This window comes from Orbicella franksi, chromosome 2, assembly GCF_964199315.1.
Source record: "Orbicella franksi chromosome 2, jaOrbFran1.1, whole genome shotgun sequence".
Classification (NCBI taxonomy): domain Eukaryota; kingdom Metazoa; phylum Cnidaria; class Anthozoa; order Scleractinia; family Merulinidae; genus Orbicella; species Orbicella franksi.
The window spans coordinates 33781680-33793970 of NC_138146.1; the positions used below are offsets into that span (position 1 = coordinate 33781680).

Below are 12291 nucleotides of genomic sequence, written 5' to 3' on the forward strand. Positions count from 1 at the left end.
TCCAAATTTGCCGCTGTCACCTCTAAAGTTGAGCCTGTTCAAAGTGAAACATGAAAAGGAAAATTCTGGAAATAAGGTTGGTAACCATATTTAAAGCCTAAAATTAGAGTAAGGATTTTTTTGGTAGAGTAAGAATTTTTTCTATGTGAAGTTGTTTCTACATCGTGCATGCAAAACCATTTTTCTTTGGATTACGAAGACTCTTTGAAACTGAAGTCAAAGCTCAAGTCCATTTCATCCATGCATTATAACTGAGCTTACCAGATTCAGGAAGCAAAAACAATGTCGTTCTTCTCAATTTTACGGATCACGTCGTTGCCTAAATATCTGTGAAAGCTATAAGATCATGCATATATACTAGGATGTCTGGTTGATCCATTTATCATGTACAATTCACATCTCAACTACAGACAAGTTTGTATTGTCTTGTGATGACCAACATCAATGCATGATACATTTACATCTGTAGACTTTTACACATATATGTTCTCAGGTGCGTAGCAATGTGGTCAGAAGTGTCATGATTTTTTCAAATAGCAGTAAGACGTACCATTGTTCTTGTCTGCTGCTTGTCTGTCTTACCTGACATCACCTGAGCAGAAGAAATAGGTTTCCCTGGAGACATGATTTGATTGGGTAGCTATGTTGGACTAAGATATTCCCTAATTCACAGGGAAGGATATCAGCATTGAATTAGTAAAAATCTTAGTCCAAGAATCTAGCCAATCAAAACATGTATCTCCAGAGCCATGTTTTGATCATTGATCGTTTTGATCTTGGTTGGTCTAGGGATGAGAATGTTTCTGGTTTTTATTGTTTTCATCTTTTTAATTTCTTTTTCCTTTGTCTCTTAGGTGCAACTGTAAATTTTAAGTTCTACTGAATGATGACAAATTCAGACTTTTGATTTCAAAATGAAGAAGCTCTTTGAAAAAGCCAAACTAGAGTACAAGTTCAAGAAGGCTGGCGAGGGCCACACCTTGGAAGGTGATAGCAGGCCTTCTTCAAGACAGCAAGCCTCAACTTCACAGATGCCAACTGCTAGAACAGCACCAAGCTCAGATGCACAAAGAGCAGGGCTGGTGAGTATTGATTACTAAATAGTGATTTTTAAATACTAAGCTGCTGCTCTACCTGTGTGGATCACGATAGCTATGTGTAACAAAATAATGTTCATCTTTGTACAGAGATTCACTAAATAAATTATAATGCTCGGACTGATGAAGGCTGTGTGGGAGGCATTGTAGCTTCATGGTTAGTACACTCGTCTCTGGATTAAGCAGTTCTGGATCGAGCACTGGCCAGGGACATTGTGTTGTGTTTCTGGCCAAGACACTGTACTCTCACAGTGTCTCTCTGCACCCAGGTGTTTAAAATGGGTACTAGTGACACATAATTATTTAGAGAAGAAGTTGAAATTTTATTGATCCCAGATTGAAATAAATGATTTATTAGTTAGCAAAATGCCAAGTTTTTCTACCCATGCTAGGCTGCTTTGGAAAGGATGTCTGTTCATGAAAAAAATGCTGTGAAGAAACCAAAGTCTGCTACAGCCACCTGGAAACATAGTGGACCAACGTCATCAACTTCTCAAAGTGCAAGCACAGAAAATGCTCTTAATCTGAATCAGCTCAAGAGAGAAGGTTATTTGTCAAATGTAGTATTGTGTCAAATATTTATATTTAAAAATTATTCCAGGAGCAGGCATTGGATATGAGATGGTAGATAGCGAATGAGGCGCATTGCACCAGGTTGGCTATAATAATGTCATATCCAACAAGCCTGTGTGGAATAATTGTTTTATTAAAAATGCCCCCAAAAGATAGTTCTTAAACTGATTGAAATAAAATAAGGATAAAAACCCCCCAAAAATTATGCATACTCTCACCATATTTCTAGAGCATGGTATAAATGCCTCTTACTAACTGAGGTCAAGGGCCGTACTGTAAGTTACGGAGCAAGTTTTTTCCCCATCGATTTATGGCCCAAGCACGAAGCGCGTGGGTCATAAATTGAGGGGGAGAAAACTTGCTCCATAACTTACAGTACAGACCGAGAAAATGAGGTTAGTAAGATATTTACTGCATTATATCTCTACTGTGTTTGAAAGGTTTGGGAACGATTTATATACAGGCAGAGAGGCTTCAAATTTCTGATGTACTTCGAAAGCAAAACAAGTCAATTTGAAATCGTTGTTAAGTGACTTTTAAGTCGTTAGCAGGTTTTAATACACAATATCAGAAGTAAAAGAAAGTTTAAACTTTTACTTGCTAAAAAAGTTAAGAACACTTGGCAATAAATCATGAAACATTTTGACAACGAAAACAGCTTTAAATTTTAGCGAGCCGTACAGTAAAATACGGCCCGCTAAATTGACTAATCACAGCGTGCATACTAACTGAGAGATATAACAATGACTCATAACCCATGATAGCTACAGTGCAAGCCTATGAAAACTCTTGAATTGCATTATCAAATGATGCAGTTTTTAATAATTCTAGTTATTCAAACTTATAAAAGATAAAACAACAGTTACTTGAGCCTGTTGCATGTGAGCTGTTCATTCTCCATGGGGCAAAAATCAATGTGGATGTTTACTCTCATGTGATGCATACATTGTATTTTGTGTACATTTTCAGTGAGACAGGAGATGGCATACCAAGGGGCTAGCCAGGCCAGAGAACTTCAAAAGAGCCTTCAGTCTACTGCTGAGGTCAGATATACTCTAGTCTACTAATAACCACCATGATAAACAACTGGCTGGATATGTATGTTGTTGTAGATAGTGCTACATGGCTAATGGCATCTCTTTGCCAGAAACTGTGGTATAGTACCCCTTACAAACACATGCTGATAACTAAAATTTCTTCAACTGTGTTTTCTATTCCTGATATGCTCAGCCAACTGAAGTAGATTGCTCAACTGTGCTTGCCCATGAAGGAGTATACTTCAGCTGTCCTCTGTGCCCAGTCACAGCTTTACAAAGTGAAATAGATGCACACCTTTCTGATTGTCTTCATAAGGTACCTACATGTACATGTATGGAAAACAGTTATAGACATCCGAATGTGTGGTTTGAATGTCCACATTATCATCCAAGTGTCTGGGCAGAGTGTCCATATGATTATCTAAGTGTCTGGGCAGTGTGCCCTTATTATCAACCAAGTGTCTGGGCAGAGTGTCCAAATATGTCTGTTATAAATAGTTGTATTTACTATGGAGTTGTCTGTAAGGATATGTCTGTTCTGTACATGTATGTTAATTAAGTTCAGATAGGACAATTCCATTGTATTAAGTCCACTTTTATGTAGCAAAGTTTTGAATTAATGATAAATTAATAAATCATAATATTATTAAGCTTAAAATGATTTTCAAATGTGTTGGTGAACTATCATTTTTTTTTTCAGCATTATCATGAAGAATCCTTGACTTCCTCTTGCTCAATGATATACTCTCTTAACAAAGATAAGGAAAAGGTGAAGGCGTGTGTTGACTTACTCTGTAGGTAAGCAGTTTATTAAATTAAAATATTCAACAACACACCCAGTAACACAAAACAAGCCCATTAACAGGCTTCTTAGCTTGAAATCTCACGACAAAGGCTTTTCTTTGAAACTTTTTTAAGATTGAAATCTCCTGTAGGCAATGGTCATTACTTGCTAGATTAAAAGACCAGACGAGTGTTCTACTTTCATTCTAATAAATGGTTAAGATAAATTGGTTGTTCTCTTCTTTTAGATACCTTGACAACGTTTGTAAGAACCCTGAAGAGGAAAAGTATCAAAAAATAAAACAAAGCAACAAAATATTTCAGGTAATTCATTTAATGACACAAACATTCTACTCATCCATTTTCTTTCTTTGCACTGATTTTTTGGTGTTGCATTCAGTGATTCATTGGGATGATGCAAGAAAAATCTCTCGGAGGGGTTTTCAGTGCCGACAATTTACCATAAATACCTATAGATTTGCCCCCCAAACTTATCACTTAAACTTTGGGAACAAAATCTATAAGCCTTAAAATTTTTATATTTGATTTTCTGGATGATAATTTGTAATTTCCTGTTGGCCCCAGTTGTAAAATCTGAAATCTGCAGCGTGTAGCACCCTGTGTATTTAAACGGTAAATTCTCTGTTGATAATTTTGTATTATTTTGCATTCACTCAGGAGCGCGTGGCGCCCATCAGAGGGGCTGTTGAATTCCTTCTCGCCTGCGGTTTTGAAGATAAAGTTCTTTCAGTAGAAGGTACAATAACTGACCCTGGATAACGTCTACTTTTCCTTGAAATTTTAGTGCCTTGGATAGCTGATCACGTGTTCACTTTATTGACAGGTGTCTGTTTACTGGTGATTGGGAGAGCGAGAACTTTCCTGGATTAGAATTCGATCTCTGATTTGTCTCAACAGAGCCTGCATTCTTTAGCGATGTTGCTAATTGGGAAAGTTTTGTCGTCGACAAGCCGACGTGAACAATCGTTCGAGCCGCCGGCGTTAATTATCATTGGACCGGGAGAACCAGGATATCCACGAGCTTTTATGTTAACGAGAGCGAATCAGAGGCTTTAGTTAGCGGAGCTGGGGTTCATCACGTTTATAATTTGTACTAAAAAGCGGTGGTTGCGTTGCAGCCAACAAGTCAAATACTTTCAGTCGAAAGTCAGCTGTTTGATTTTTGCTACTGCGATTAATTTACCTTTAACGACTTTGATATATTGCATCAAATATTAAACTAAGTGTTTACTTTTCTCTATTTGTTTGTTTTCAGATTCGGAAGAGAAGTTTTTCGTTTTGCCAAAGGAGGAGTGTGCTGACTGCGAACGACTGAAGGTATTCAAAGAAGTCTTGGTCAGCAGTGAAGCTCTGAAGCCAAAACTCGATCGATGCTTAAAGGTAACCTCAGCCTTGACGATATTCTACCTACATCTAAAGTGGAGGTTGCTTTTTCTTGTTTGTCATGAATCTATTATAAAAGGTAAATAAATGATGTTCGACTATAACCGTGATATAACGAAGCCTGCGTCTGTCTTGCATCTCCTTTTGCAGTTGTGCACCACGCCGATTTTGGTTATGGCCACACAAATTTGTGGCAGAGAAATATTTTCCAACGGTCTCAGGATTTCATTGACGCATACACATCAACTGTCCTTCCCTTACTGTTTTCTGTTACTCCGATCTTTGTAGGTCTACAAGCCAAGCAGTCAAGCTAGCCATTTTGAAGTCCCCAGTGATTTCTTTACCAAGAGTGCTGATGAAGTCAAAAGGGAGCAAATAGCAAGGTCAGGATTTGAGAATAGTCTTTTTAGAAGTCTTTGGTTTTGATCAAACACCACAACTTAGAACTTGAATTTGACTTGAATTAGCTGATTGTCGTTTTTTGTTCATCCATAAGCTTATATCTGATTTTACTTTCACTGTGAATGCATGCTTCAGCGTTATCATTCTTTAACCTTTAGATCATGCGTGCCAAACCTTGCCATCTTTCCGTTATTTTCTTTCTTTTTTTTTTAACCAAGGCTAATCGTTGTTGTATTCTCGTAAGGCCCCCTCCACACTACGCCGGAGGAATTTAAAAACGGAGGATTTTACTCTGAAAACGCATGGAATGTTTTCCGTCCACACTACGCTGGAGGAATTTAAAAACGCAACAATCACCGGTCATTTTGGATTTGTGTTTGAGGAAAACTCAACCATGGTAATCACATGGATCGTGACGCCATCGGTTTCTAAGAGCTCCGTTTTCAAAATGTTTTCCGTCCGCCCGAAAACGAAAACCGGCGTTTTCAAAGGCTTCCGGGTTGAAGAGCATTTTCGAAAAGTTCCGTTTTCCAAACGGATTATTGTGGAGACAGGCCTAACCGTAGAACTAAAGCTGCGTTTTTAAATTACTCTGGCGTAGTGTGGTCGCTACCTAAGACTTTTCGTGCGTGCGTGCGTGCGTGCGTGCGTGCGTGCGTGCGTTCGTTTGTTCGTTCGTGCGTGTGTGTTTGTTCGTGCGTCCGTCCGTCCGCCCGTTCGTTCGTTCGTTCGTTCGTTCGCTTATTCATCCTCCTTTCTTTCCATTTTCTAGAACCGAGGAAGTTGAGCGTAATTCTCAGCTCAGAACTCGCGCTATGCGTGAAGCAGAGAAGCGTCCATCCAAGATCTACCGTTTCACTTTGTTGCGGGTTCGATTTCCTGACGGCATCATCCTACAAGGTACGTATGAATGCTTGATTTATTTCCACATTTCTTCACTTGAGTATTGACTCAGTCGGCTCCATATTTAATAAGAGTCGATCTTTCTCTTTGTTATGACAGGAACATTTTATTCCCGAGAAAAACTTCGGGATGTGTTCGAGTTTGTTCGGCAGTCACTCGTGTCCGACTGGCAGCCATTTGTCTTGTCCGAAGCCACAAGACAATTAACAGATGACAACGCTTCTCTGATCGACTTAGGTTTGGTAAGTACATGCAGGGGAATTTCCAAACACTTTACACTACACGATGATAACAACCTTGGCAATTCTTGATGTATAATTTCATCAATTTCCCGCTATATTTGTCGTTATCTCTGTTAAAAAAAAGTATTTTCTATTGTATTTAAGTGTGACAAATTTTTGCCGACTAAAATTAACCGGAGTGTGGTTTCTTCTCTCTAAACTTTCCATGTTGCAAGTTCTACAAATTGTATCATAGCTCTCACATTATATTACCTCCGTACGCCCCGTTCTTATTTCTGTGCATTCGTTTCAGTTTTTATTTATCTGTGAGAATCGATTTTTTTTAATTTGCTAGCAAAAATTACATCTGGATAAATAATATAAAGTTTCTTTCGCTCGCTCAATTTATCTCCCCCCCTCTCCCCGCTCCCACAATAAAGGTCAAGAAACGTCTGAGCGAGATTCAGTTTCTGACGGCGAAACATTCCTGCCACGAAGTTCTGGCAAGTGTCTCTGATGTAGTTTACGCAATATCTGTTGCTGTTTAAAGTTAATGAGTTCTTTTAACTTAACTTCAGATTTTAAGTCGGCGCGACAAACCGTTAGAGGCTTCAGAAAACACTGCGCGACGAGCTGAATGATTAAAGAGACTACCCGTAATGAACATGATCGAGAGACTAAAAATACTCTGTCCACAGACTTTCTATTTTGTCTTGAGTTCGTCGGGATCGCAAGCAAAAGTACCAACCGCAGAGGATTTGAGAAAGCCCTAACGGGACTCGAGGAAGAGACATTATTTTTCGCGTCCGCTCTCGCGTGGTCGAGGAAAAATAAATCGAAGCCAAAAAAGTGTCTGGCCAGACTAGACTAAAACCCAAATACCATATTCTCCCAAAGTGGTGTATCGAAGCTGTATGAAAACAGGAACGAGAATCTTGCTGTTGATCTTTGTGTAGGTCCCTGCTGCTGTGGTGACTTTCAAGTGGGACCCGAATGTTCTGAAGGATATTTTAGCTGCTCAAGGAGAAGTGGACGAGAATGTGTTCCTGAAACCTGAGCTTCTACAAAGAGTACAAGAACTAAGCTAGAATACAATAATTGAGGATTTAAAGAGGATTATTATTGTTGATATTTAAACTGAAAGTATAGCGAAATCTTTTGTCAAATTCACAGACATATATGGTCGAATCCTTCTCCACATCAGCAAAATATGGGACAGAATAAAGTGGCCGTTGTAGAGAGGTGGCAGTAATTAGGATTATTAGTTTAGATTGGACTACGAGTACGAATTTGAATACGAGAACGATTCTCGCTCTTGGTGTTGGTTTAAGTAGAGAGGGTAGCTTATGGGATGAGATGGGTATGTGATGTGATAATGTGAAGCCTATAGACTAGAATTGAAAAGTCACTCAAATCTCAAGTCCCCTAATGAAGGACAAATTTAAGTTCATGCGAGTTTGAGGCGGCGAAATTTGAGTTTGACAGGGTGCGAAATTAATTTAACGTACATTGTAGGTTTCGCTGGTCCACGAAGTTTAACTCAAGACAGCGAAAACGTGGCGACGTTAAATGCTAGGTTGGAATATTTAAAATATTCGGAATATTTCTTTAAATAAGAGGAAACCAAGGGACAACTTTCCCACACGAATACAAGCATTTTTCTTTAGTCTTGGAAAGCCAAAATCATACGCTCAAATATGTCGTCTTCGGGGAGCCAAACGTGAGGACAAGTTTTGTCTTTTACTCGGACAAATGTTAAACGTTTTGAAGAGAAAGGAAATATTTCGTTTATAATGCATTGATTTGTTTTCAGTTTCTTCTAAATGTAAAGACCATAAGATGTAGCTTATGTAGGGCGAATAGCAGTCTTCCGGTAAAAACGAAGCATTCCATGTAAAGAGTAATAGAGTGTCCAAGATATATAGTAGTATCATTCCTTGTACTTCGACTGTGGTGTAACCTGAGTACTAGGGTGCTTTCCAGTATGCCAAACCGACCGGTCATAGTTCACAGCCAGCTACCCGAGGAAAATGGAACGACAATTTCCGATCAAACTGGGTTAACCAAGGGAATTAGCTCTTGCCATTTTTTATTCCTTACCCTGCATAAGTGAAATCTACTGAAGAGAAGTAAGGCGATGAACCGGTTTGTTGATCAAAATTGAACGGCAAATTTCGGTCGGACCGGTCAAAGGGGTAAAGGTAAAGGTAAAGTCTGCATGCGAGCCAAGTGGCCCATCAGGCTGGAGCTTATCCCGGTTTCTGTAGTATGAAGCGACTAGGAGTATTTCTACTCCCCCCTGGATGGGATGCTAGTCCATTGCAGGGTTACCCCCAGCATTAAGTTCGCCGGTACCCATTTATACGCCTGGGTGGAGAGAGGTACTGTGAGAGTAAAGTGTCTTGCCCAAGAACACAACACAATGTCCCCGGCCAGGGCTCGAACCCAGACCGCTCGATCCGGAGACGAGCGCACTAACCATGAGGCCACCGCGCCTCCCCTCGGTCAAAGGGGAGGTCCCGAATATTCCGGTCAGATCGAACCGAAACGGGCCTTTCCATTAGACTTCCGACCGAAATTTCCAGAATTTTTGGCATAATGGAAAACACCCCTACTGTGTGTTTGCGAGCTTCGGTCACCTATGAAAGATCCGGAAAGAAAACTAGTTACTAAAACAAGAATGACCTATAATGAGCTTAATGATCGAAAATAATCTTGAATGATTTCTAAAATGACCTAAAATAACGACTGTTTTCTGAAATGACCTTAAGTAACCTTCCCTGATTTCTGAAATGATCTAACATGATCGAAAACAACCTTGCACTGATTTCTAAAATGACTTTAAGTGATCTAAAATAGCCATGACTGATTTCTGAAATGACCTTAAATGATCGAAAATAACCATGACTGATTTCGAAAATGACCTGAAATGATCTAAAATAGCCATGACTATTAATGAAATGGCCTTAAATGATCGAAAATAGCCATGACTGATTTCTGAAATGAATGACCTTTAAACCTGGCTAAAAGATCAAACATGGTGGTTACGTTTGCTACCAGTACATGTGGCCTGCTAAGTGAAACCAAGATTTAAGTGACTTTCAGTGGTCTCTAACGAGTGAAAAAACTAGCGCTTGCTAAAACGTGGTGGGTGCCGCGCAAACGGCCGGGAATTCCCGAGGAAATTCTCGATGATTACCACGCGGTTTTGATTGGTGTGAAGTGCCTAGTTGTTCGCCAGCAGCGAGGCATTGATTGATGTAGCTTTTATGATTAGGGAAGACAGGGTTATCCTCAGTTTATTCATGTGCTACTCTTGCTCATGGCATGGTTTCCCGTACACCTGTAATTCCAGGTATGTACTCTTTCAAATGAAATTTTCTGCTGGTACTCTTGTCCCCATTTATAACAAAAGCCTCTAAGAGGGCAAGTAGTTACTGGAAAGTGAATGACCACTTTGGTGCAAAAAAAGAGTTACGGAATTTCAGTTTTATTGCAATGCACTGTTTTAAAATTTGAGTACTTGAAGTATATATGGTCTCTTAAACATCGCGCGAAACTTGCAAGGGTGGACACGCTGCAACTTGTTGTGCACAGTGATGCGGGTCTAAGGGCATTGCACGTAGTACGCTAGTTTAAATTTGGCAGTTTTTGCTATAATTTTGTTATGTCAGAGCGCTTTTCTATAACAGAAGTCATGAATTCTTTATTTTGTTTCTATACGTCCGGCTTAAGGCACCCCTTTAAGGCAAAGCAGCTTTTACTGATAGCTGACTGTAAGAAGTACTCGCCAGTTTGGAATCACAACTATGGTAGGTAGACGTTTAGGGCATGGGTTACAAGTCAGTTATGTCGAGCATAAACGAAATTGGTTTAACAAAATAAAACTGGGTCAGTAAAATCAGGAAAGACAAAAATTATTGTACCATGCCTTTTTATTAATTCATTTTAAAACATAAACAACATGTCAATTTTGGAACATAACACGTAAAGAAATTATCAACATGCTATTGAGCTCTTCCAAACGGCTATCCGTCACCAGAACAACTTATAACGCAAACGCGAAGATTGTTGGCAGTTACTATTTTTAATTGTTCCAATAAAATAAAGTGTAAACTTTATCTTGGGTCATTTCAGAAATCAGCCAAGATTGTTATGAAGGTCATTTTAGGCCATTTTAGGTCGGTGTAGATCATTTCAGAAATCAGCCAAGGTTATCAGTTCAAGGTAAATGTATCTCATTTTAGATCATTTTAGAAATCAGTCATTTCAACGTCAATTTAGGTCATTCTAGACCATTTTAGAAATCAGTCAAGGTCATCTTAGAAACATGACTGACACCCTCTTGTACTACCAGATGTCCAGCGAATACTCTGCAGTAATCTACGGTACATTTCCGATGTCCCTTGATGTTGATAACCGACTGTAGTGAAAAAAGAGTCGCCCAAACAGGTCAGTTACAAGCCCGGGGGCTACCCCCGGAAAAGTTGTGTGGGGGTGTGTGGCCCACTTCCCAAAACCCTTACCCTATTTATGGCCAAAATCTGCGATTTTTGCTACCTTATTTATGACCTGGGCAAAAATTCGGTACCCTATTCATGACCATTGCAGCTGGCACAGTTGCCCTAAACATAAGTTATGAAGGGCTTTTGTTGACGGTCTTATTGATCATAATAAAAGAGTAGCTTCTTCCAAGAAACACCCATTTCAAGACTAGACTGCTAAACCCATACCCTATTTAAGACCAAAATGGCCAAAATCGATACCCTATTTATGACTAAAACGGCGGAAAAACCCTACCCTTTGGGGCCGCACATACCTATATAGCCCATATAAGGGAGTAACCCCCCCCCCTCCGGATTGCAAGCAGTCTCATTTTGCCGCAGACGATGCAAAATCGCGGCCCGTCCACCCGGCCCAAATTTTAGCCCGTCGCTCAGATTTTGCTCAAAGCAACTAGAATAACTGTAAAATGTCTCTGAATTTTTTTTTCCCAAGCCCATAACATAAAGTCTTCTAATTTTTACTTGTTCGCTATTACTTAAGATGACCTCTACGCAGCATTATCATCGCACACAGCTTGAGCTGCTTGGGTCGCCTTGATTCGCGCTGATTGCATGGTTTTCGATCTATTCTTCTGGCATCAGTATCATTTTCATCCATGAAATAAAGCATATAACAACAGATTAAAGTTTTAAGTTGGCTTTGACAGTGAGCTGCGTGAATGTTCCTACGATGGAATTCTCAACGTGCGTGACAATCTGTTTTTGAAAAATGGTCGTAACTGTACTGAAGTCTCAAAAACTAAATGCAAACCTCACAAGAGATCAAGAAATCAAGAGATCACAATGACCCGATTAAAGACTATCCAATATAATTCCCACTTTCCGAGAATAAGCAAACAGGTATAAATCTTAAGAATTAATTGTCAATAAGGGACAGATCGGGGCAGATCGACTCAGATCGACTCAGATCGAATTGTGTTTCCAAAAAAATCGCTCCTCTAAAAAAACTTCGCTCCTCTGCGCTCCTGTTTACCGTTAATCTTGCGTTACGCTTGCATCAGTTACACTTGTTTAATTTTATAGCAATGGATTTCTCCGTGCTCTAAAATAAGTGACACGAGGCAGGCCAAAAAACCCGTTTGATTTTAATTTACATTTTTATAGCCGCGATATATAGCGCAATACCAGCAGTCCGAACCTCTGGCTAATCCCCCCCAAAAAACAAACAAACAAACAAACGCATCCCTACTGCTTATAACTTTATCGTCCGATTGTCCGTTGCGTGTTATAGGAGTTTATGGCTTCCAGCCCCTCACCTCCCTGCCAGTTTTTATCCCCTAATCATGGGCTCTAGTGTAAAGGGGCG

The 12291-nt window shown here is 39.7% G+C and overlaps 1 protein-coding gene across 1 annotated transcript; it reads left to right on the top strand.

Annotated features, from left to right (window-relative positions):
• The first annotated feature begins 24 nt into the window (after nucleotides 1-24).
• LOC145479478 (UBX domain-containing protein 6-like) lies at nucleotides 25-10205 on the top strand. Its single transcript, XM_081457854.1, has 13 exons — nucleotides 25-76; nucleotides 855-1082; nucleotides 1490-1643; nucleotides 2640-2713; nucleotides 2901-3023; nucleotides 3408-3505; nucleotides 3739-3814; nucleotides 4169-4247; nucleotides 4767-4891; nucleotides 5183-5277; nucleotides 6069-6196; nucleotides 6299-6441; nucleotides 7377-10205. Exons 2-13 carry the CDS (start codon nucleotides 915-917, stop codon nucleotides 7506-7508), a joined length of 1395 nt encoding a protein of 464 aa, XP_081313980.1. The 5' UTR covers nucleotides 25-76; nucleotides 855-914; the 3' UTR covers nucleotides 7509-10205.
• Nucleotides 10206-12291: the final 2086 nt, after the last annotated feature.

What these genes read in the sequence shown, in the direction of transcription:
- LOC145479478 (XM_081457854.1), top strand. Translation starts at nt 915, where the DNA reads ATGAAGAAGCTCTTTGAAAAAGCCAAACTAGAGTACAAGTTCAAGAAG. An exon ending in TTTCTGATTGTCTTCATAAG is followed by an intron (nt 3,024 to 3,407) that starts GTACCTACATGT and finishes TTTTTTTTTCAG; the next exon opens with CATTATCATGAAGAATCCTT. An exon ending in AACTCGATCGATGCTTAAAG is followed by an intron (nt 4,892 to 5,182) that starts GTAACCTCAGCC and finishes CGATCTTTGTAG; the next exon opens with GTCTACAAGCCAAGCAGTCA.